The following is a 24,729-nucleotide window of genomic DNA, read 5'->3' as shown; positions in this document are numbered from 1 at the left end:
GCCAAGAGTCCGCTTACAAGATGCACCAAAACAGGGAGTGACCACCACCCTAAGTGCAAAGGAGGTTTGCTGCAATACATCCCTGGACATCACTCAGAGAGCCCCACACCAGTGCCTGAGGTTGGTTTTAAGAGCAAAAACATGACTTTCAAGCTGACAGCCCCTGCGCACAAAGCGCAACTGTGCGGTGACAAGAGAGCAGCCTGGGGCACAGGAGCTGCCTGACCTCTGCTACAGCTCTCAACGGCAGATTTTTATTGTTCACCACTTTCCCAAAGCACAGGCGTGGAGAGAAAACCAACTAAGACACTTGGCTCAAAATGCAAACGCAGCTAGGGAGCTCCACCAGCACACCAGGGAAAAGACAACCTGCTGGAGGGGACCACGCCTCAGCACTGCCAGGCTTGGGGGAAGAAGGGCCAGAACACGGGCCCTCCCTTCCCAGGGGCAGCAGCAAGACATGCCAGAGGCCTGGATCACCAAGACAGGCTCACTGGAGAGAAAGCAGCTCCCAACACACAGTCCTGCAGGCCAGTCCTCTGCTCTGCATGGTTGAGCTAAAAACCTTCATCCTGCATTCCAGGGTAGCCAAGGAAGACCCAGAACTACAGCTCTGCAGACAGTGAGAGCAGGTCTCCAGAGACCAGCCTGCAGCTGGAAAATAATATTCCCAAGGCCTGCAACGAGCGTGGCTTGTTGGGGACACTGCTCAATCTCACTCTCTGCCATGCACATAGCAAAGTATGGAGCCCTCCCAAACCACCCCACTCCAGAAAACCCAGACATACCACACTGGACATGGGCCCTATGGTCTGCCTGTGCCCTCCAGGAAACAGCTCCTGTCCTGAAATGCTGAGGACTTGCAGGTGCAAGGGAGGAGGAAAGGACAAGCACCAAGGTGCAGCACTGCTGCCCAGAGAGTCACCACCACCCTTGTGAGCCAACAGCACAGATCCACACTGCTCCCCTCTGGAACTGACCTGTCTCAGGGAGCCACGCAACATCCTCATGCAGCTCCATGACCGCAGGGTTCAGGGCTTGGCTCTCCCAAGTTCCTGCATCAATGTTGGAGGGCTCTGGGAGAGCTCCCCAGCACCAGCAGCTTCCTTGGATTTTTAGCAAGCTCTGGACACATCAGACTGGCATCCCACAGGCTGTGCCTGCATGGTGGGTACACAAACCTCTTGGCCAACCAATTACCCACATCCAGCAGGTGACAAACCATGTTTCTCCAGACTGGTCCAAGCAGGGAGCCAGGGAATAGTAGGAAAACGCTGTGCCCCAGCTCCTCAATAAAGAGGTGAAAACCCCAAAAGCATCCAGAAGCCAATCTTTTCTGCTGAAAATCAGTGCCGTGCTGCCTGCCACCAGCACCTCGGGAGCCGTGCCCCGCGGCCAGCCTCACGTGACCGTGGAGTGGATGCACACAGGAGGAGTGGCTGTAGTGACAGCGTTACAGCTTGTGTCCAACACACAGCTGAGCCCAGCAAATCCCAGCGCTCTGCAGCTCTCCTTTACAAACTCCACACACTGCACAGGTACACGGGCGTCAGTGAGAATTCAATGCCCACAGCCCCAGGAAAATGACACCTAGACGGAGACAGCCCAGTGAGTACAGGACTCCCAAACTCTCTGATGTCCACAAGGACTGGCCCACACCAAGCCCCACGGACCAAGGAGAGCTGTTCATACACAAGCTCCAGTTGTCCAGGGCCAGCCCCTCTGCTATTTCAGCACACATATTCCCGGCAGGAAGCAGGGACATCCAGCAGGATAAGCAGGACTTCACCCTGTCTAACTCTGCTCCAAGTGACTTTACATCATTCCTCACTCTACCCTGGGTGGCAGGACTTGGGCAGTTCTGCAGACAACCTAGGAGAAAAGTGCTGCATGCTGAAGCCCAGCCCTTACCTGCCAGCTGTTATTTCATTCCCCTAACAGGTCCATAAACCAAGGATAATTAAATCTCTCCTAAACTCTCTTCCATTTAAAATAAAAATCTATAGTCCCTATTTCATTAGCTGGCTCTGGGTTTTACAGCTTGATCAATTCCCCTCACAGGGCTCTGGTCCCGGACAGGCAGATGCAAACACGCAGCTTGCACGGTGTGGATCAATGGGATTTGCAAAGTCTCCTACCCCATTCCTTATTCCTCGCTCACCAAAGGGAGCCACACACTGCAGCAGGTAGGGATAGTGTGTTTCACTGCTCAGGGGAACACCACTGCCACACACTTCAGAGGTCAGAGTTAATGCCTGGCAAGAACAGAAGCAGCAGCAACGCTCCCTCTCCAGTGAAGACCACAGGTATGGCCCTAAAGGCAAAGCAGCCCAGCATGCCAGCAGGGTGACATCTCCCTGTTTGTTCCACAGTGAAGAGGGACAACACTCAGCTCCCACAGCTGGCAGCTGGAGTCAGAGCCCACCACAAGCACCAGATGGGAACCAAGAGCAGCCGCCACCTCTCTGACCTCCCTGCACACAAAGCGGAAGAGACTTGTCACTGAGACCCAGGCACACAGGCTCAGTGCTTCCTGCCCTCCCTGGCCCTCTGCTGCTGCCCTGCCACACAACACCTTCCCCCTGCCAGCCTGCCAGGCCAGTAGGCTCCAGATGGCTCTCGCCACCCCTGCAAGCCTCTCCCTCTGCTGTAGTGGGAGCTTCCAGAGCCTGGCAGCAGATGGAGGGACCACAGCAGCAGCCAGAGCTGCTGAGAGCATCCAGGCAGAGCCCATGGAGTGGACATCAGAGTGCTGGGTAGCCCTTGGCCTGGGCTAGCACCCAGGTGCCCCCCAGACCTATCACATCATTTCCCTCTGTTCCAGGTGCACATCCCTTCCTCCCTCCCACCTTTGCTCAGCCAGAAAGCAGCAAGTTGCCACAGTCCGAGTCCTGTCAGTGCCAGGACACACCATGGTAGCAGATGCAGAGGGAAGGTCTGGCAGCGTCAGCTCCGGCTCTGCCCTGGCCACACAATGCCAGTGATGGACAGACCACATCACCAGGGCCCAAATCCTGATCTGTACTCTGGTACTTGCCAGGGGATATCAGGACAGATTTCTGGGACACAAAACAGCCACCACTTGGAGAGTGCCCAGCTCCAAGCAAGGCTAGGAGAACAAAGCTCTGCCATGCCACCGAGACTCCCTGCATGGCTACGTGCAGGGAGGTGGCACTGGAGCCTCCCAAATACACACAGGTGCCTCCTGCCTCACCTCCCATGCCAACACCTGCCCTGTCTCCACTGGCACCGTGCCCCAGTGCGGGGGGGGATGGAGGTGCCACAGTTCACCTGCTAAACCTAACCCACTGCTTGAGGGGTGTGACACCACCTGGCCAGCCCCAGAGCAGACACCCAAAGGTGACAAACAAAGGCGCCCAGCAGGCACTCCGCATTAGCAGTATTTTTAGACACCACTATGGAGCCGGCCTTATTATTTTCATTGCAACGTGCATAATTACCCACCATGCACCGCAGTGACATCAGACGCAGCCGGCTCTCCTCCGACAGCTGCTCCTCCTCCCAGGGCTCCTGCCTGGCCCCGGGGACCCACCTGCCCCGCCGGGCTCTGCCCTGCACATCTCCCCGGGGCAGCAGACCCACCTCGAGGTGGGTTCGAGGTCCTGCGGCATCAGAGGGACATGGACGCAGGGGACAGAGGGACAGGGCAAGGCACTGGAACAGGACAGCAAGAAGGCAAACGCAGGGATGATCTCTGGAGCTGCAGGCACACACAGCCAGCTATGCTGGAGCCTGTGCAGAGCTGGTGGACAAGGTACCAGCACAAAATAGAGCTGGGCTCCTGGGAAGAGGGGTTGTCCCCAGGCGGAGGAACAGCACCTGCCTAGTTGCAGAGCTCAGCTCCTGCCCGGCAGAGCAAACCCTGGAGCACATCCCAGCTGCCACAACGCGGTCCCACACGTCCTCATTGGGACACGGATGCCACGGGCCGCACACAGAGCACGCTGCCAGCACAGATCCTGCCGGGCCGGTGGCACGGCTTGTGCCACTGCCACCACCCCGAGTGCCACTACCCCCACCTCGTCACTTCGGGCTCGTTTGTTTCCTACCTCCTGCTCAGGGATAACTTTCGAAGAGTTTCACCACTTCCCCTCCCGTCCCCTGTCCCACACCGGGACCTGTCCCGAGCTGGCACAGTTTACCGGGTCTGGGGGAACGGCGGAAGGGACGCCGCGAGGTGCCAAACGGGACGAGGTCACAGCACCAGCATCAGCGGAAGCCCCTCACTCCCGCCCGGCCGGGGTCGCGGGAGACGCCGAGAAGGTGCTAGGGCCGGGGCAGGCTCGGACAGCCCCCATGGGCACGGGCAGCAGCGCTCCAGCTCCCTCCCCGCTGCCCCCCTGTCCCCGCGGGGCTCCCCCAGCAGCGGGGGCTCCTCCCACCGCCCTGCGGCTGCACCGGGCCTGGCTGCGCTTTACGGCCGCTTCCCCGAACCCCAGTGTCCCGGCAGCCGCCACCCCTCGCCCGCGCCGGCCATCCGCCCCCTCCGCGCACCGGGCCCGGCCCGGCCGCCCCCGCCGCACCGGGCCGCGCTCGCTCCTCCGCCCGCCGCACCGGGCCCCGCGGCCCAGCATCCGCCCCATCGCTGCGGGCCCTGCCCGCCGCCCTCCCCGTCCCGCTGCCCCGGGGCTGCCCTCCCCGTTCCCCCAGCCCCGGGCCCTGCCCGCCGCCTCCCGCTGCTGCCCCGGCCCTGCCCCGCACAGCCCGGGCCTGCGGCCGCCGCCGCGCCCCTTACCTCCGGCAGGCGCGCCCCCGGCGCTCGGTGCCGTGCCCCGGCGCTGCCCGCCGCTCAGCCCGCTCGCATGGCGCGGCGGCCGGGCCCGCCGGGCTCCGTGTCCGTCCCGGTGCCGGTGCCAGTCCCGGTGCCGCTCCCGCTCCGGCCTCAGCCCCGCCTCATGGCACCCCCGCGCCCGCCGCTCCGATGGAACCGGCCGCGCCGCGCTGACCCCCCCACACCGCGGCGCCGATGGGCGCGCCCGCCTCCTCCTGCCGTAATGAACTCAAGAGCGGCACCGAGCGGCGGAGCTCTTCGGCCGTAATGCTCCGAGTGGCAGCGCAGAAACGCCACCCGGGACTGAGTCGGGGAAAATCACAGGAATTAGAGAATCACGGAATCAATTAGCTTGGAAAAGATCTCTGAGATTATGCAGTCCAACCTACCACCCGACATCACCATGTCAACTACACCATGGCACTAAGTGCCACATCCCATTCTTTCCCTAAACTCCTCCAGGGAGGGTGACTCCACCACCTCCCTGGGCAGCCCATTCCAATGCCTGGCAAACCTTTCCGTGAAGAAATTCTTCCTGATATCCAATCTAAACCTTCACTGGTTGGCAGGGGGAAGAGATCGACTCCCACCTGGCTACAACCTCCTTTCAGGAAGCTGTGGATGTTTCAGAACAGCCCTGGGAGGTATGGAAGTGCTCCAGGACAGTAGGGGAAGTTTGCAGAACGGTGTCCAGCACCAGTACCAGGAGTGTCTGGGGAGGCATGCTGGGATTGCCCTGGGGACTCTGGGGATAACCCCAGGCACTCATGGGGTGTCTGTGAGGATGTCCTGGAGCAGCCTTTGCAGGATCTGGGGTGGTCCTGGACCAGCTCAGGAGAGGTTTGCTAAGGGATGGTCACAGTCTGTCCCCTGGAGCCCCTTCTCTGGGGTTTCTCTGACCCAGGTGTAGGGTGAAGGGGGAACCTCAGAACAGGCTGAGTGTTTGGGGAGACTCCAGAGTTTCTCCAGTATCCAGGCCCTGTGGGTTCCCCAGGGAATAGGGCCACAGATGCAGGGGTCCAACAGACTGGCCATGCCCCCCCACCGCCAGCTCCCAGCCCTTTTCTGCCTGAGCAGAGCTGGACAATCCACCCTTGTCCCTAGCGGATCTGAAGTAGGTCAGGGAGGCTGGGCCAAGCCCCTGGGGAGGGGAGTGGGTGGCAGGGGGTGCAGAGGGGCCCCGGGCACCCACCCCAGTGGCTACACCACAAGGTTGGTGCCCACCCCCTGTCCTGGTAGGACCCCAGTGTCCCCAGCCCAGGGGATGCAGGGCATTTCCCTAACCCCTCTTTGGTCTCCTGGGGTGGTTTGGGATCTCTCTGCATCCCTGCAGGCTCCACACCCCTTCTGGGAGCTGGGGCCCCATGGGTGCAGGTTGGGATGGCTGAATCCTGAGGGATAGCACCCAGTATGGATACCTAGGGATCTTTTTTTGGGGAGTGAGCCTGGAGCTGTGCTGGGTGGGAGCTGTGGGATGAGCACAAGGAATACGGAAGACAGGAGAGGGATTTCTTACTTTCATTTCAGTTAATGATTGATGAATGTGTTTACTGCAGGAGGCAAAGGTCTGGCAGTGTCAAGATGCGAGTGCAGAGGCAGCATCCCCAGGGACACAGCCACAGGTAAGGGATGTCAGCCCCTGTCCCGGCCCCCACGGGCACCTTGCTGCATGAGGGGGGAGGTGGGGGTGTCTGTCAGCTCTAGAGCTGCCCACAGCTCCACAAGGAGGGAGACACTGTGGTTGTGCCATGGGTTGCTCTTGGACTCCAGGCACTGCTTGGGGAGGCCCTGCTGGGCACAAGCAGTGGAGCCTCCAGCCATGCTCAGGACAGGCTCCTGGGGTTCCCCAGGCACATCTAGTCTCCTCTACCTGGAGGTCAGCGCTGTCCTCAGGGAGCCCATGCCTAGGAGTGAGTGTGGAGCCTGGTGTTTGCTCACCAGCCCAGCTCAGCAGAGGGGACAGTCCCCATCAGCACCTCTCCTGCTCTGGTGGCTGCTCCCTGAGAGGGATTTGGGGGCAGACTCCATCTCTCAGGTGCTTGTTCCCTGGTGTGTGCCCACAGGCACCCTGGCAGGATGGCATGGCGCTCTTTGGTGCTGCTCCCCTTTCTCCTGGCAACAGGTAAGGACTCTTCTTGGCATCTGGCATGGGTGGGTGGGAGGTGTTGGAGCTGCTCTCAACCCCCAATACTCTTTCTGAATTCCCTGGAGGAAGCTGCAACCCCAAAACAGCTGTGCACCCCACTGGAGAGCCAGGGCAGGGCAGGGCTGGACAGTAGGGAAAGCATGGGGGCTGCAGCTGGAACAGAAGCGTGGTCTGGAGGTGTGGGATGAGCACAAGGACAAGAGGGATGGGGGTTCCCCTGCCTCCCGTGGAGACCCAAACCATGGCTGGGAGCTGGGGCTGGAGCTGGGGAGGTGCTGCCAGACATGGAGCTGCCAGCAGAGCCCAGCACAGTGATGGTGCTCAGCTCCTCTTCCCTGTAGTTTCAGGAAACGCAGTCCCCATCATCCACACGATCATCGTCTACGTGCCTGAGGACCTGCAGCTGAGTGAGTAGGATGGTCTTGAGAAGGGCCTGGGGTGTCAGAGCAGTGACTGGGGGCTTCTCATGCAGGGGCTGACACTGCCTGTGCCCCCAGGCCAGTTTGCTTTCCAGATAGAGGCTACTGACTCAGACAACGACCCTCTCACCTACCAAATCGGAGACACAGACGCCTTCTACTTCTCTGTTGACTCCAAGTCAGGCAGAGTGACACTGAGGAACTCCCTGGACCGTGAGGTGTGGGCAGAAGATGGGGTCAGATGTAGGGGTATGGGGCCTGAGTAGGGGTATGGGGATGGAGGGCAGAGCCTGTGGTTCACTCCCTGGCCCCAAAACCCAGTTCCTGGAGGGAGAGTTGTCCTCACAGAGGTTGGGGGTCAACTGTCCAAGGATTGAGCTCCACTTCTGCCCTAAGTCCTGCCTTGCATCCCCTCAGGTCCAGGCCAGGCTCACCCTCATTGTCACAGTGTCTGATGGTGTAAATGAACCGGTGAGTGCTGGGGCAAGGGCTGGGTGGCTGCAGCGGGAAGGGAGTCCCCATGGACAGGTCCATGGATGAGGCTCAGTGGGAAGGCAGTTGGAAGTGGGTGTGTGATGCTGATTGCCTGGCCAGGGTGAGCATGGGGTCCAGAACTGCACCCCAGCTCTGCTGGCCATCATCTTCCACACACCCATCCTGTGCCCTCTCTGACATCTGGTAGGTCTCCAGAAAAATCACTGTCATTGTGGAGGACCGTAATGACAACGCCCCGGTCTTCCAAAACCTGCCGTACGTTGCCACCATTCCCGAGGTACCTTCCTGGGATCTCCCAGCCACCACAGGCAGCAGGGCTGGGGTGCTGGGTGGCTCCTGTGGCATGGGTGTGCCAGCAGTGGGACAACAGGCTGGGAACTCTATGACCCCACACCTGGGTATGTGGTGACAGTGTGTCTGGGCATGGGGTTATCAGTGGTGCAGCCAGTACCTGGGAGGACTCTGTGCCAGGGCAATTCCCAACGGGAACCTCTGTGTCACCTGAGACACCGGAATGAGACTGGGACTCTGCCCTTGCAATGAGTTTCTGTTCAGGGTGTGCCCAAGCTACCTGTCAGCCCAGGACAGCGTGGTGCTGGATCAAAGTGTAGATGGGGTGTGGGGCTGAGTCTGACCCCAGTCCAACAACTCCAGGGCTGGGGTGTAGCCTCTGCTCCCAAGGGGCTCCAGGGAGGGTAGTGAGGGGGTCCAGACTCTGCCTGGCCTGAGCAAGGCCAGCAGCTCATCCCTGTGTGTCCGATGGGTGGTACCTGCAGCCCTGCAGGGCCAGGACATCCCAGGGCCAGGGCTGGCAGGGTCTAGGCCCAGCATCACCCCCCTCTCTGCCACCCTCTGTGTGCCCAGAACATGAGTCCACACAGCATCTTCTACACCGTGCGTGCCATCGACTTTGACACAGGGAATGCCTCCAAAGTCAGCTACAGCATCGAGGAGGTGAGCACAGAGCATTGGGAAGTAGGTCATACCATACCCAAACCCCACCCCTGGGCCACCCCTGCAGTGCTGAGGTGCTGGGGGACACGGCCAGGACAGACCCACATCTCTGGGGGTGCAGGGAGGTTTTGGATCAGGACCCACTGGGCAATGGGTGCAAGGTGCTGAACAGTTTCGGGCTGGGGATGAGCCAGGTGGTCAGGGGTCCCCATGGGGCGAGCCTGGCAGAAGGATGGGGATTGAGCCCCCATCTCTGCTGGGACACCTCTGCTCCCTGCCCTGGTGACACAGAATGATGTCCCCTGCTCAGGTGACCCCAGACAACACGAAGAATCTCCAGCTCTTCTACATCCTGCCCAATGGGAGTGTGGTGCTCAATGGTTCCCTGGACTATGCCAAGAACACTTTCTACCAGATCAAGATCCTTGCTGAGGTGGGGACCATCTGGGCTGGGGGTGCAGGGCTGCCAGGTGAGGGGGCTGTGGGACTGACAGGTGCTCTGCTCCTCAGGATGGCGGGGGAAAGCTGAACGATGTCTGGGTCGTCCAGAACAGCTCTACTTACCTGTCCGTGATCATTGAGGACGTGCCCAACCTGAAGCCACGGTTCCTCAATGAGCCCTACTCGGGCTCTGTGCCTGAGAACTGCGACCTGGTCAGGAGCCTGCCTGCCCCAGTGTCATGTCCCTGCCCCTGGCCCTCCCTGGGGGCTCTTATGCCCTGAAGTGTCTGGGCCACCAGGCCTGTGGGCAGCTGGAGATGTCATAGGTCTTGCCCTGATGGCCATGTCCCCACAGGGCACCAGTGTGCTGACTGTCACAGCCATGGACCAAGACACAGGGGTGAATGATAAAATCTTCTACATCATCACCAGTGAGTGATGGGGCAGAATGGGTCAGGCAGGGGATGACACAGTGGGATGAGCAGGAGGGGTGGTCAGGGAGCAAAGAGTACCCTGGAAACTGATTCTGGGCACCCAGGCTCTGCCAGCCTGACCTGCTGGCAGAGAGAGGGCCAGGCCTGCTTTTCCCAGTGGCTGCCACTGGTTCCTGCTGTCTCCTTGTCCTAGATGCCAATGTTCCTTTTGTTATTGATAACATAACGGGCATCATCACTGTGAGTGAGCCCCTGGACCGTGAGCAGCTGCCAAGCGATCAAGTGCTGCTGAATGTAATGGTGAGTAGGAGGTAGCAAGGGGAACCCCATCCTCTTCCTTTCCCTGGGCTCCTCCAACCTGCTCTCTCCTCCTGCCCAGGCACGTGAGGAGCATGAGGATATCTACGGCAATGTGGCCGAAACAAGCACCCTGGTGACCATCACGGTGACTGATGTCAATGACAACAAGCCCCAGTTCTACAACTGCTCCCTGTCCAGCTGCATCTTCTCTGCTAGTCCTCAGAACAACTTCAAGGGCAGCATCATAGAGCACTCCTCCACCAGACTGCCTGTGTCCAACCTCAACATCGCTGCCCACGACCCAGATAAGGCAGGAGCCTGTCCATGGTGCTGGGTTGTGATGCTGGTGTCTGTCCTGGTTGCACCACTCATCCTCGCTCTTGTCCCTCCCTGGCAGGGCATCAACGGCAGTTTTGAGCTGAGCCTGCAGGGTCCGAATGCCAATGCCTTCACTGTGTTCCCCACAACGATTGTGGGCACAGGGGAAGTCCAGATCCTGGTGCAAAACTCATCCTTGGTGGACTACGAGATAAGCCATGTCATGGTGGTGCAGGTGGGATTTATAGGGCTGGCCTGCTGTGTGGAGGCAGTTCCTGCTCCCTGCATTCAGTGGGGACATGGCCCTTCTCTTGCAGAGTTCAGGAGCTACAGCAGAACAGGGCTCTGCCCTGGCAGTTTGTTTGGTGCAGGGGAGCTGGGGTGGAGTGTGACAGGTCTCTCTAATATTTGGGGACTCACATGAGACATGGTCCCTTTTCAATCCTGCAGATCGTTGCTAATGACACAGGGAACCCTACAGACTGCTGCTCCACGGCCACCGTGACCATCGACCTCATCGACAGCAATGACCACATCCCTGAGTTCCCCCAGAGCACCTACAACCTGTCTGTGGTGGAGAACAGCCCCAATGGCACCATCATCTCCCCAAACATCACGGTCAGGCACTGGTCAGGGGGTGGGCACACCTAATATCCCCAAGCAGGGCACTGGGCATACCCAGCACTTCTAATACAGCTTGTGCTGAGGGCACTGATATCTTCATACACACAGGAAGGACTCGGGGCCAGTGGATACTCAAGGGTGGAACCCCTTGCCTATCAGGGCCATGTTTTTGGGGTGCTCACTGCCAACAGCCACTGCCCCAGACTCATCACTGCTCTGAGGGCTGAAACAGATTGACCAGATGGTTCCTTCTGTCCTGCAGGCCTATGATCCAGACAGCGGCGTCCTGGGCCAGATCACCTACCAGCTGCTCCCAGAGACCATGTATGTAAGGGCAGAGCCAGCCACAGCCAGGGCATCATCCTGGAGAGGGGGCTCCAGGCCTGAAGGCTCTGTGTATGCCACAGCCTTACAACCTTCATGGTGAACGCCACGACCGGGGCGCTGCTGGTGTACAACGGGAGCTTGCTGGACCGGGAGACTCGCTCCATCTACTACGCCAACCTCCAGGCTAAGGATGGGGGCAACCAGGTGGGCACGACGGTGCTGGAGATCACCGTGCTGGATGCCAACGACAACGCGCCCATCATCATTGGCTCCTACTTCATCTCAGTGGACGAGGGGCAGAATGTCAGTACGCAGATCCAGGTGTGGACCAACAGAGGTGGGGGGGTTGACAGGGCTGTCAGAGGGGAGGGACTGTCCCCAAGGTGCCCGACAGCCCTGTTCCAAATACTGATCTTTTCAGGCCATCGACAATGACGAGCCTGACAGCCCCAACAGCAAACTGGGCTTCGAGATCTTGCAAGGACCGTTCAGCAACAACTTTAGCATCAATGCAGACACGGGTGAGATGCACAGCATCGAGCCGCTGGACTGCGAGGCCTTGGAAGACGAGCATGGACAGATGGTGGTGACAGTGATGGTGTATGACAACGGCGAGCCACCACTGAACACCACGGTGAACGTCACCATCACCGTGGGGGTGAGCCCTGGGCACAAGCAGGGACAGGCTGGGGCAGGCTGGGGCTTGGAACAGGGATGGATGGGCAGGGCGGGGATGTAGAATCCCTGGCTGTGGCAGAGGTGCCGTGTCTCCAGGCTTTCTGTGGGGGCAGAGTGAATAGTTGATGCAGGGAGGCAGGAGAGGGTTTGTGTAGCTCCTGCCTGTGGGCAGGCAGGTGCCCACACTCCTGTCCCCAGCTGGCTGTGGGGAATCCTGTTTCCTGGAAGGGCTACAACCACGGGTTTTGTCTCCTGCAGGACCTGAATGACAACATTCCCGTGTTCCTCAACCAGTCCTATGAGTTCTCAGTCTTTGAAAGCTCTCCAGGTAGAAGTTGCATGGCCAAGCTTGTGGGACCAGTAGTGGCCCTGAGTCAGTGCCCACTGCTCATTCAGTGTCTGTCTCCAGCTACAGGGTCCTTTGTGGGTGAGGTGAATGCCACAGATGCCGACCGGACAGAGATCAATTCCCGCATTTCATTCCAATTCGAAAGAAGCAGTGGCTCCAGCAACTTCTTAATCCGCTCATCCCGCCTGGGGCCAGGGAACTACAGTGGGCAGCTGTCTGTAGACCCTGATGTGAACCTGGACTATGACACACTGGAGCCAAAGTTCTTCACCCTGACAGTGCTGGCAGAGAACACGGCTGCAGACAACCCAGGGGACAAAGCCAACGTCTCAGTGACAGTCCACGTCCTAGATGTCAATGACGAGCCCCCCACCATCCTGCCAGGCTCACTGCAGGACGTGTCGGTGGCTGAGAACGGGACACAGCTGGGTCTGATCCACACGCTGAACGCCTTCGACCCTGACACCAACCACTCGCTGGTCTTCGAGGAGCTGGCGTTCGCCTGCTTCAAGGGGGACAGCAGTGCTGGGGACGTGTGCTGGGACTGGTTTGTGCTGGCACCCACCGGCACAGTGCTGGCGAACAGCTCGGACATCGACTACGAGCTGTGTGACCGGGTCCTGCTGACGCTGCGGGTGGAGGATCTGTTCACTGAGAAGGGCAGCCGCTACAGCCAGAACGGTACAGCCCCCACTGCCTGCTCCTGCCACCACCTCTGGGCATGGCAGGGGCTGGGACCTGCCTCTCCCCCCTCCCACAAGAAGCTGTGGGCACCTGGAACCTGAGTGGTTTGGCTAAGGAGGGAGGGTGTCCCCAGCTCTTTTGACCTGAGCCCTTTGGGGGGACAGGGCTCCCACAGGAAGCAGAGAATGGTGCTGCAGGGCTGCTCTGTTGGTGATCAGAGTTCTGCTTTTGGGACATTTGTAGAAACCCTGAGGATCATCATCACTGATGTGAATGACAACACACCAGTCTTCGAGGCCATCTCAGAGACTTTTGGTGAGCAGCTGGGGTTGGCACATCTCATGGGCTCCTTGTTGCACCCACACATGCCCTGTCACATTCACCAACAGCGAGGATCTTCCCCGGGTCCAGGGCAGGGCTGAGCAGTGTGGGGGGCCAGGCTGATGTTACTCAGGGCTTTCCCTGAAGGCTGTGGGTGCTTGGAACCCTGGGGCTGTGTGGGCATGGGGTCTGCTCACCAGCATGACTGCACCATCTATCTGTCTGTTCCTGGCAGTGGTTGTCCCTGAAGTCTCTCCTGTGGACCTGCAAGTGGCTACTGTGAAGGTGAGGAGCTGCCTGCTTGTATCTGTCAGTCCATGGAGCCTTGTTCACTTCTCCCCACCATGGTGAGGTAGGGGCCATTCCCACCCATGCTCCTGCCATGCTCTGTCCCTGCAGGCCACAGATGCTGACTCAGGGCTGGGGGGAGCCATCACTTTCTCCATCATCAGAGTGGTGCTTGTGGAGGACAACGGGGCCAGTCGGCCCTTCGAGAACCTCTTCAGGGTGTCTACAACACTCGACAAGGGCACCTACACCGGGAGTATCCAGTGAGGCCATGGGTCTGGGCTGGGGTGGGGGGATGCAGCTCAGCTCCTGCCTGCTGCAGGACCAGCATGGACTGGAAAGGGGACAAAGCCTTTCTGGAGTCCTGCCTGGCCATGGAGGTAGGATGGAGCTTGAGGGATGGCAGAGGGCATCCTGTGCAGTGCAGTGGAATAGCTGATGTCCCTGTCCTCACAGGGTGGCCAGCAACCTTGATGAATCACTGAAGGGGCAGTACCAGGTGACAGTGGAGGCTAAGGATGGTGAGGAGCCAGTGCACAGAGCACAGACTGTGCTGAATGTAAGTGTCACCCCCAGCCCCTGTCCCTGGACACCACATGCCTGGCCCAGCTCCACTCACCCCTGCTCCCCACACACAGATCTTCACGGTGGATCAGAGCTACCGCGTTCAGCTCCAGTTCTTGACAACGGTGGAAGAAGTCCAGAGTAACTCCGAAAGTATTAAATTGTAAGGGGTGCTGGGCCAGGGCTGGGGGTGCATGGCTGAACCCACCAGCTGTGCCTCTCAGCCACATGGACTGTGAACAGGGTGGGCCAGGCAGGTCCCCACCAGACGAGGGGGATTCAGGGGGTCCATCTGCTTCCTGTGTCTGTGAACAGAACAGCAGGATGTCCAGCCCAGCTTCCCCCCTCTCTATTGTTCCTAGGGCCCTGACCGCTGTGACCAAGACAGCAGTCTACGTGGTGGCCATCCGAGGCATAGAGGACACCCGTGACACCCGGTGAGTGCTGGTGGGGAAGGGGGCATGGTGGTGGCAGCAGGGGTGTCACCCTGGGGCAGGGCACATCATCACATTCCCCCCATCTCTCTGATTCTGCAGTGTGAATGTCAAGTCAGTGATGGAGGCCTACTTTGTGTTCAGCAATGGCACTGCCCTGGACGCCAGTGACCTGAACTTGTGAGTGCTGGGGCTGTGCACGGGCACTGCTTCGTGCTGGAGCCAGCCCAGCTGCTCACGCCTCCGCTTCCCTCGGCAGGCTCATCCCGTCCGACCCGGTGGGCTTGGCCGAGCTGGTGAAACTGGGCCTGGCTCTCATTGTGAGTGGGGCCAGGCAAGGGGCATGGGGAGAGGGCAGCAACCCCTTTGGGGCTGGCTGGGGGCTTCCACTGGCTGGAACTCTGCCCTCATCCCTGCTCTGTGCCAGGGCCCTGGGGAGGTGACAAAGCCTACCAAGGAGATAGAGCTGATTGGCATCATCGCGGGATTGGCAGCATTCCTGCTCATCTTCATACTCATCATGACCCTGGTTTTGGTACTCACCACCAAGAGGTACCTCACTGCCTGCACCCCCTCCTACCACCACGCCCATCCTCACCAGCACCCCCCGACACATTCCCATCCTCCAACCCACGTTTGCCCACCCCATGCCACAGCCCAGCTCCTCCCTGCCCCTCTCACCCACCCCATCCCTGTGCTTTGCAGCTACAAGAGGAAGCTGAATGCCATGAAGGCTCTGAAGGTGGCCACAACATTCAACCCTGCCACAGCACAGCAGGGAGCTGGCATCCCTGGGACCAACCAGTACAACGCTGAGGGGTGAGTGAGGGGCTCCCTGCAGCAGATGGGGAGAGACCAGGCTTGTCCCCACATTCAGGGGCTGCAGCACCCCAAGGGGCAGCACTTACCTGCCATCCATCCCTGACCAGGGCCAACCCCATGCTAAACCACCCACTCGATCCCTCCCATGACCTGGGCTTCCACGAGGACTCCATCTCTGTGACCAGGTGAGCTCTGTTGGCAGGTCCCAAAGGCCACAGGCTGTCACCCCATACCTCACTTCTCCAGTGCCTGGGTCCTTTTTTACCTCCCACCTTCCATTCTCCACAGCATGAATTCCCTAGATGAAAATACAGTAAATGCACCAGCAGATGACAACGTTGAGGTCGAGGTAAATGTGCAAAGAGCTGCCAGTGCTCGGCAGCTGGGAGTCCTGACAGAGCACTCTGCATCCTTTTCTCTCTGCTGTGGTCCCCAGGGCCTCAGGGCCCCCTTCTGTCCTTTACTCTGCACCCCTTAACAGCCCTCAACTCCCGGGAAGGACGGGAGTCTCTGCCCTTTACTCTGTCCCCATCTCTTCTGACCAAGCTCTCCTCCTGCAGCAGGTGAAAATGCAGCCAACAGACCCCAGTGACAAGGAGGTGCTGGTGGCTGCCCTGAACCTGAAGGAGCCCACCAAAGTAGCATACCTCAACACCACCTTCACCACCACAGACTTGTGAGCAGGCTCACGGGGCGCAGCGGGGCCAGAGCGGGACTCGGGCAGCTGCTGTGGTGTTGATATGTTCAGTGTCTGGCAATAAAACTGTTCCACGGGGTCACTGTGGTATGCTGTGGCCATCAGCTCATCTGCCTAGGGGGCTCAGTCAGCTGGGAGTCATCTCTCCCAGCATGAAGTGCTTGTTTTCGGCCAGCTGGTGCTGGAGGGGAGGTGCCACTGTGGGGCTCAACCCGGCTTCTTGTCCCCAGGACCCTCTCTGCCCAGGGGGAGGGAGGTGCAGGCAGCCCCGGGCAGAGGTTTGTGTAAGGTTTTATTACCCAACATCCACATTGACAGATTGATCCTCCCGCCCCTTCCACCCCCCGCCCCACCCCCAAAAGAAATGAAGAGGAAAAAAAGAAGATAGGTGATGAAGCTGCAGCGCTGGTGTGCCACAGCTTGGCAGTGCAGGGCTGGAGGTGAGCACAGCCTGGGGCAGGGTGGCAAGGAGATGCCCCAGGGCTCCTGGTCTTCCTGGCATGGCCGTGGCACCGGTCCCACAGCCCAAGGCACTGAGCAGAGCCAGGTCCTGGCGAGTGCCACGGCACAGAGTGGGCACTTGCCATGGTCCTGGCTGCCAGCTGGCACTTCAGCAAGCCCTTTGCAGCCCCACAGGGACAAAACAAGTCCAGGATGTACAGTGTGGGTTTAGGCAGGCAAGACTTTACCCTTAACGAGGGAAAACGGCTGCAGTGGTGACTCTGGCACTTAAGCCTTCCTGTACCTCTGCCCAGAGGGGATGGTGCAGCTCTCCAAGCACCCCTTCCTTGCAGCCTCCTGCCCATCAGATGCTGGACACAGGGCTGGGCCCCCTTGCTGTGGCACTGTGGGGCTGGTCCTCTGGGGGGGTCAAGATCCATGTCTGGGCAGGACACTGAGGTGCTGCCAGTCACAGGGAGGTTGGCCTGACCACAGGGATATTCACCCCCCTGCAGACTGACCCTTCACTCCCAATGTTCTTCAGCCTAGCAGAGCACAGGCAATGTAGAACAGTGCATGAAAAGGTCTCAGCCCCACAGGCCACCGCAGAGGGGGCGGCTCCAGGCAGGATGCTCATGTCTGAAAGTATCTCTTAAAAAGCTCCAAAAATGCAAACACAGTTCAATAAAAGCTCCCCTCCCACCCACCCTGTAAAACCCCAGCTGTAAAAAGTGGCAGCGTTTTGCAGTCATCATGTCCCCAGCTGCCATTGGTGAAGAGAAGCCAGCAGGGCCAGCAGGACGTGTGCCCATGTCCCCAGCACGTGGGGCCTTTCAAGCACCACTGGGGCAGCTGGACAGGCCTGGAAGCAGAGCAGGCTTCATGCCCACCACCAGCCGTGGCAAGGATGTGCTGCTTCCAGGCAGGTGGAGCCGGGGGCCATGGGGACAGACTCCCCAAGCACCTCCAGCCATGGTGACAGGGATGAGCAGCTCTCCATCACACACGTGGTTGGCCCCTGGCTCTCCCATTGGAAATCTGTCCTGGTGTCCTGTGTGGCCACATCCTCCCAGCTCCAGGGCACCCACAACATAGCAGTGGGGCAGAGAGGGCAGGGCAGCTGGGGGACTGGTGCCTGCCATGGGCAGCTGTGAGGACCCACGCATGCACAGCCACGGGCTTGTTGGAGTATGGCCCAGCCCTGGACAGCAAAACAATGGCAGGGCGATGCACCAGTGTCTCTCCAGCGTGGGAAGTGATGCTGCTGCTTGGGATGCCAGAGTTCAGGGTAGCCAGCAGCACCCACCCTGAGCCATCTTCAGATCTGTGCCACAGGCAGGAGACGCACAGGAGCAGCTGCCTCCATCTGGAAGGAGCCACGTGCTTCCTCGTGCTGAAAAAAGCCACCAAGCACAGAGACAGGGCACCAGTCTCATGTCCCAAGGCACCTCCATGAGGCTACACTCATGGGGGAACCCCAGGCTGACAGGGAGGACCCCAGCAAAGGAGATACCTTGTCCCAGTGTGCAATGCTCCACCACCACCACAGCCCTGCACACTGGCAGTGGGTGTCTCAGGACGCCAGGGCAGGGACCCATCCCCACTTTCTCTTAGAAGCCCCGAGGCACCCCGACCCTGCCAGCCCAGGCAGCAACTCACTCCATGGCAGGGCCGGCGCGGGAGCAGCACCGGGGCCGCCGGACGTTCTGCAGCAGAGCCCGAAAGACACTGGGCTGCCTCTTGGCCTCGCCTTTGCGGGGCCCTCCCTTGACAGAGCCCGTGCGGGTGGTCTGCGGGGTCACCACCACCTGCCGCCCGTGTTCCTCAATCTGCTTCTCCAGGTGCTTCTGGATGGCCATGCCCAGGACCTCCACCTCCATGGAGGCCCCATACACCTCCCATGTCATCCCCTTCTCATCCCAGCTCACCTCCCGGATGGGCTCCGGAGGCTCCTCCTCCACCACCTCCGGCACCGTCCCCTTCACCTGCACCTCAGGATACGAGGTCTGCGGGGACTTGGCTACTGGTGTCATCGGCCCAGTGGCCACTGAGCGGGTTTCCACAGGCATGGACACCTGCATCTCCGCGTCCTTCTTGGAGGGCTCGAGGCGTGGGACTGCAGAGGCCGTCTCTCTCTTGGGGAAGGTGAAGGCAGCAGCCCCACATGGGGGACTCATGGGGCTTAAGGCCACCGACACCAGGGACACACGGTTGTCCACTTGTGTCCCCATGTCTTGTGTCCCAGCGTCCTGGGGTGGGGTCACTTCAAAGGAGTAGGATTCACAGAGCTGCTTGGCTGTCGGGGGCTGCTGGTTGCTCCCAGCACCCACATCCCGGGATGAACTCCTCTCGGCTTTGCCCTGGTCCAGAGCAGTGGAGCTTGGTCCTGCCTCACTTCGACCCCCAGTCCCTGCAGTGCTGGTGCTGGGGGGGTCTGCTGTGCCTCCCTGGGGGTGCTTGGGAGCCTCACTGCTCTTTATCTGGGGAGCAGTACCCAGGGATGTCCCTTTGCTGTCCTGGGGCTGCTCCTGGCTCAGAAGCTCAGCTGTCCCAGTGCTTGCAGTGGGCTCCACAAATGCCACGTGTTTGGCAAGAGCTGGGGTGCTCCCCATGTCCTTGCTGGTCGCCTGAAGACAGGGATCAGGCACAGGGGAAGTGGGGGCTGCATCCTCCTTCTGGCTGTTGGGGACCCCCATCGCTGTGAGACCACAGGCAGGGGCAGCACCACTTGGTCCTCCGCAGCTCCCTGTTGCTACTGCCACACTCTGCTCTGTGATGGTGTCCTGGAGAAGTGTGCCAGGAGCTGGTCCTGCTGGTGATGGCACCTTCTTCTCTGCCACTGAGCTGGCCTTGGTGCCGTGAGACTCTGCCTCAGGCACACAGCAGGTCCTCATGGCACGGGCTCCTGCAGCACAGCCGGAGCCAGGCAGGCACTCGCCTGTGGCTGTGCAGCCAGGGGAGCTGGCACTGGGCTCACAGCCGTCCTCAGCCCTGGCCTGGCGGCTCAGCACCTGCAGCCCCTCGGGCTCCTTAGCACTGCCCATGCCCAGGGAAGGCTTCTCCCATGCTAGTCCCTCTTCGGGTCTGCAAGAGAGAGGATGGGACAGTGAGGAGCAAGCAGCACATGGACCCCCAACACACCCCAGCTGCTGATTGTTTTTCTCCATGCCACCCATGACAACAGGTTGGGTGGCCACCTGGAGCACTCAGTGTCCCTGGCACAGCCCGTGTGGTGGCATACGGTGCCCAGGCACATGGGAAGGGAGGAACAGTGTCAGCTGCCTACCGTAAAAGTCAACCTTCTCCTGGCGCAGCAGGACCGGGAGTGGGATCCAGGCGCTGCTGTGGCTGGTGGAGTGGCAGACACGGTGCAGGCACCCCTGCAGAGAGAGTGTTAGGTGGAGAATGGTCCTGAGCACCAAGCTGAGAACTGGGGGGTTCAGCACCCCCCTCCTGTTAATGGGAAGCCGAGCACAGTAAGGGGTGAGAGCAAGCTGGGCCTGGCGTCCAAGGGAGGCTGCAGAGAAGGGCAGGACCATGGGGCAGCCCAAGAGGAGAGCATGGTCCAGTGTCACCCGGTTGTCCCCAAACCCTTCCCAGTCTCATGGGGCAGAAGCAGGGCAGGAAGCCCCAAACATTCCAGGAGTCCACCAGCTCTGTCAATGCCACGGAGTCCCTACAGAGCTGGGAGCACGTGCGTCCCGCAGGCGTGGGGCACTCCATGCCTCCGGACACGGCCACTCGTGGGTCCCCAAAAGGGCAGAGCCGAGCGGACACAGATGAAGCCGAGCGAGTTGCCCCAAGAGAGGCGACAGGAGCGGGGACCAGGCGGTCACCGACGTCCCCCAGCAGCGCTGAGCCCCGAGGCGATGATCCCCGCCCCGTCCGTAGGCTCCCACGCAGCACCCCGATATCCCCGGAGGGCCCCGCATCCCGACCTGCCCCGACAGCATCCCGATCCCGCGGGAATGTGGCGCCGTGCCCGGTGCTGATGCTCCGCGGAGGAGACCCGGCACACGCGTGTGCACACGCGCGGGCACGCACACGCCAGCACATGGCCACGGGCACACCCGCACGCACGGACACGCGTGTGCCCGCCCCGGGCCCGCTCCCCCGGCCGAGCCCCGGACAAAGCCGCCTCCGGGGGAGGCCGAGCTGCCCCCGCCGCCCATCCCGGGGCTGCAGCCCACCCCCCATATCACCCCCCCGGCCGTGCCGGTACGCGGCGGGCGACGGCAGCGCCCGGCCCGGTCCCGCCACGTGCGCCCCGGGACCGCCGGTACCTGCGGCGGAATCTCCCGCCCCGTCCCGTCCCGTCCTGTCCCGTCCCGTCCGGACCGGTCCGGTCCGGTCCCGCTCGGCTCGGCTCGGCTCGGCGCGGCGGCGGCAGCGGCGGCGAGCATGCGTGGGGCGGTGGCGGCGGGGGCGGTACCGTGCCCCGGGCCGCTCCCCCCGGCTGTCACCCGCCCCGGCACCCCCAGCAGCAGTGGGGCGGCGAGGGAGAGTCGGCTGCCGCCTGGGCGGGGGGGTCTCGGCACCCCGCATGTCCCCCGGTGTCACCGCTGTCACCACAACAGCCCGCCCTTGGAGCCCCCCATCGTCCCACAGACCCCCCCGGTACCCAAAGCATCAGCACGCCGCTGCCCCAGGAACGAGCACCCCGGCTCTCCCCCCTGCACTCGGGCACAGCAGGACACACAGCCCGGACCGTTAGAGTCAGGGGATCCCAAACCTCAGCGTAGGTCCCGTGGGTGGGGGTGACAAGCAGCACAGACCCCAGTCCCCCTCCTACCTGGTGATGGAGACGGCCGGTTCCCTCCCGGGCATTACCGGGGACGGGGCTGCACCCCAGTCAGCCCGAGGGACCGGGACAACGTGGCAGCGTGGCGGGATGGAGATGGGCTCCCGGGTACCCCTCGCCCAGGGTGGGGGAGGACGGGGAGGGAAGAACGGCCCCGTCTAGCTCCCGGCAGCGCTTGCCTCTGCTCCCGGGCTCAGGCTTTGTCTAACTCCTTCCCACGCACTCCTGCTCGCGCTGCTGGGGGGAAGGCGGCCTGCTCGCCTCACCTGCATCCCTGCATCCCCCCAAAAACCTCCAGCATACCCCCGAAACTTCCCACTGCCGCTCATCACCCTATGGGACCACGGTCCCCTCCCTGACCCAGAGATGTCAGCACAGAGACAGGAGCTATGGATCTATAGGGTCCGTGGGGGGGGGCACTAAGGTTAGACAGGGTTCCCCGTCTTGGAGATAACATTAGCACCGCTCCCCCGGCCCTATAGATCTATAGGGTAAGGCTGGTTCCATGGGAGCTGGCACACCTGGTTGCTTGGAGACAAGGGAGGTTGGAAATGCTTCTTTCAGTAAACAGCCAGCCTGGAACAAAACCCTGAAGGCTAAAAATAGGAAGGCAGGATATGGAAATTAAATAAAAATCCTTGCCCCCCCTCCCTCTCTGGGGCAGAGCAAGGCACCCCAATGTCACCAATGAGCGCTCCAATAGATGGTTCGAGAGGCTGGAGTGGGGGTGTATCCCTGCACCCATCAGTGTGTCCCCTCCTCAAGGTGTTTGTCCCCACACTTGGTCCCTCGTGCTGGTCCCAGCCCTGCAGCATCGGCTGGGCCCAATTGCATGCCTGCAGCGGTGGGGGAATTAAGTCACCGTGAGGCACAGGTGTGGGGTTACATCCTATAGTGCTCTGTACGGGATCAGACCCTGTCCCCAGTATACTCCTTTTCGGGTCCAAGGGACACCATGGACTGGGGCAAGTCCTGGCAGAGGAGGGGACAAAAGTCCCCTGGCATCTGGCTGGGACTTTACTGCAGGCTGCGGGATCACATCCTGCTGCCATTTGCTTCCACCTTCCTCTCCAAGCTCCGCCAGCAGCGTCTCTCCTCATCCCCATCGGCATCTTGCCACCAGCGTGTCCCCGTCCCAGCAGAGCTGGCTGGGGTTTGAGGGGCGGGGAGCGGGTGGGGGGGTCATGAGGAGCATCCTCCCCTCCCCGCAGGCAGCCTTCATCCCAGGCTGGCTGCCTTCTCCTCCTCCTCCTCTCCCCGCCCGGGCACCTCAGGGCTGGCAGGAGAACAATAGCGAGGAGGATGAGTAAGATGGTCCCCATCGCCTTGGCAACGCACTCCCGCGCTGCCGGCTCGGGAGGAGCCAGGCTGCTGCCTGAAAAGCGCCTTCTCCCTCGGCAGAGGGGGTGCTGTGCTGGCGCAGGTAGCGCGGCGCCCCCTCCCCGGGAGCCGTGGCCCACCGCCCACGCCGCACGGGCAGCGCCACGTGAACGCGCACCGGGCTCCCCCGCACCGCCGGAGCCCGCACGGCACACACCGGAGCGGGCGGCACACGCGCCCCGCGCTCGGCTCGGCTCCACGGCTCGGCTCCGGCTCTCCGGCGGTGCCAGGGAGCGGGTGGCACACGGCTGGCAGGGGCTGGTTGGGAATGAGAGCCCTGCGGCGCTGCCCGGCAGCAAGGACAGGGGGTTTCCCACGGCCTCTCACAGCCCTCGCGCACGGCTGCCCACGGTATCGCCGGGCAGAGATGGCAGGTGAGGAGGTGGTGGGGTGTTGGCAGATGGCAGTGGCAGGGGAAGCCCTAGGGCACCAGGATCCCATCTCCAGCCACAGCCATGCGTCCTGTGTCCCCCAAGTCACATCCTCAGTAGGAGGACCCTCAGCGTGCCCAGAGCTGTGAGTGCCTTGGGGTGACAAGGATGTTACCCTTGAGAGATCCAAAAGCACCAAGCACCCTAAAAACAGCAGTGCTTTTGTTGGTGTGGATATGCTGGGGGGTGGTATCTGATCCCTGCCAGCACCTCGTGGTCCCAGGTGCCACAGAACGCTGCATCCATGGCACTGCAGCCTTATGGCCGAGAACATTGTTCAGGATATTCCTGGGTACAGACAGGGATATGGCTTCAGGGCTAGCTGGGGACAGAGGCAGGGACAGGGGCACAGACAGGCCCAGCTCTGCCAGCAGCTCTGTGCCACTGAGACGGACCCGAGCACGGCATCAATCAGCCAGAGCTGGCTGGTGACACGGGAACAGCCCAGTCACACATTTGATCTCTCAGCACAGAATGAGGAAGAGCTCTGGAAAAGAAGCAACAAAGAGAATCATATAATCAATGAATGGTTTGGGTTGGAAGGGTTCCTAAAAATCCTGTAGTTTCAACCCCCTGCACAGGGACACCTTCCACTAGACCAGTTTGCTCAGAGTCCCATCCAACCTGACCATGAACACTTTGAGGGATGGGGCAGCCACAGCTTCTCTGGGCAGCCTGTGCCAGGGCCTCACCACCCTCACAGGGAAGGATTTCTTTCTAATATTTAATCTAAATCCATCCTCCTTCAGCTTAAAGACATTCCCCCTTGTCCTATCACTGCACTCCCTTATAAAATGTCCCTCTCCAGCTCTCCTTAGGTACTGGCAGGGGTTCTGAGGTTTCCTCAGAGCTTTCTCTTCTCCAGGCTGAACAGCCCCAGCTGTCCCATCCTGTCTCCATAGCTGAGATGCTCCTGCCCTGTGATCATCAATACAATCATCTATCACAACCAGATGCTGCTGCTTCAGAAGAATGAAAGCCTTTCCTACAGTGCCTCTGTGCCTGTGTGGTAGAGTGGCAGGGACTTTTCACTTCTTCTCTCTCCTTTCCCAGGGATTCGTTTGGCAGCTCAATCCATGCTGATGAAGTGAAAGCCCTGGCTGCATTAACAGCACACAAATGCACTGTGGTGGGTAAGTACAAAGGGAGCATAAAGCACATGGTGGCTTGGGCATGGGATGGGGCCACGAGTCAGAAAAGCTCATTAGGCGCTGTGAAAACCAGCAGGTCTTTGGACGTGCAGGATGCTCTCTGGGCACAGATGTGTGAGGGCATGTCTTGCTGCAGAATACACCACTGGCAGCCTGGGATGTTGGTGGTAATCAGGAAGTGTCAAGCATCACCGTCGCTGTGCTTGGGTTGTCATGGATTCAGCTCTGGCTGGTGGCATTTGTGGCAGGCTCAAGGTCCATATCCCGTCCTGCCTTCAGCTCTGCTCTGCATTCTGGCATTACCAGGGAGCCATGTGTGGCACGGGGAAGTGGTGGCCCCTTGCCTGGATTCACCAACACGGTCACGATTGCCACAGTCACTTCCTCCCCCTGGGGAGCAGGTGAGCTGGCAGAAAACATCTGTCTGCCTTACCCAGC

The 24,729-nt window shown here is 60.7% G+C and overlaps 2 protein-coding genes across 3 annotated transcripts; one reads left to right on the top strand and one right to left on the bottom strand.

The window, feature by feature from the left end:
* The first annotated feature begins 4,088 nt into the window (after positions 1-4,088).
* Positions 4,089-16,169, top strand: CDHR2 (cadherin related family member 2). The gene is made up of 34 exons (XM_056502330.1): positions 4,089-4,284; positions 5,362-5,436; positions 6,349-6,414; positions 6,856-6,914; positions 7,280-7,345; positions 7,436-7,575; positions 7,775-7,828; positions 8,040-8,129; positions 8,717-8,806; positions 9,117-9,239; positions 9,317-9,460; positions 9,603-9,678; positions 9,875-9,981; positions 10,061-10,291; positions 10,379-10,534; positions 10,750-10,917; positions 11,186-11,247; positions 11,331-11,571; positions 11,672-11,908; positions 12,187-12,256; positions 12,338-12,958; positions 13,205-13,276; positions 13,518-13,567; positions 13,682-13,833; positions 14,027-14,129; positions 14,209-14,297; positions 14,497-14,571; positions 14,671-14,748; positions 14,828-14,888; positions 14,996-15,120; positions 15,274-15,387; positions 15,498-15,575; positions 15,679-15,739; positions 15,951-16,169. The coding sequence occupies exons 2-34, from the start codon at positions 5,414-5,416 to the stop codon at positions 16,068-16,070; spliced, it is 4,002 nt and encodes a 1,333-aa protein (XP_056358305.1). The 5' UTR covers positions 4,089-4,284; positions 5,362-5,413; the 3' UTR covers positions 16,071-16,169.
* A 192-nt stretch (positions 16,170-16,361) lies between these two features.
* On the bottom strand, positions 16,362-21,540 carry GPRIN1 (G protein regulated inducer of neurite outgrowth 1). 2 transcript variants are annotated; one of them, XM_056502321.1, is made up of 3 exons: positions 21,321-21,540; positions 19,815-19,908; positions 16,362-19,612 (listed from the first exon to the last, which is right to left on the bottom strand). In XM_056502321.1, exon 3 carries the CDS (start codon positions 19,570-19,572, stop codon positions 18,184-18,186), a length of 1,389 nt encoding a protein of 462 aa, XP_056358296.1. In that variant the 5' UTR covers positions 19,573-19,612; positions 19,815-19,908; positions 21,321-21,540; the 3' UTR covers positions 16,362-18,183. The 2 variants fall into 2 exon arrangements, with proteins under 2 accessions (XP_056358296.1, XP_056358298.1); XM_056502323.1 differs by lacking the exon at positions 21,321-21,540 and adding an exon at positions 20,812-20,910 and having other exon boundaries at positions 16,368-19,612.
* Between the last annotated feature and the right edge of the window lie 3,189 nt (positions 21,541-24,729).

This window comes from Oenanthe melanoleuca, chromosome 13, assembly GCF_029582105.1.
Source record: "Oenanthe melanoleuca isolate GR-GAL-2019-014 chromosome 13, OMel1.0, whole genome shotgun sequence".
NCBI lineage: Eukaryota > Metazoa > Chordata > Aves > Passeriformes > Muscicapidae > Oenanthe > Oenanthe melanoleuca.
The sequence above is the reverse complement of the archived record's forward strand: the minus strand, read 5'-3'. Positions and strand labels throughout refer to the sequence as shown.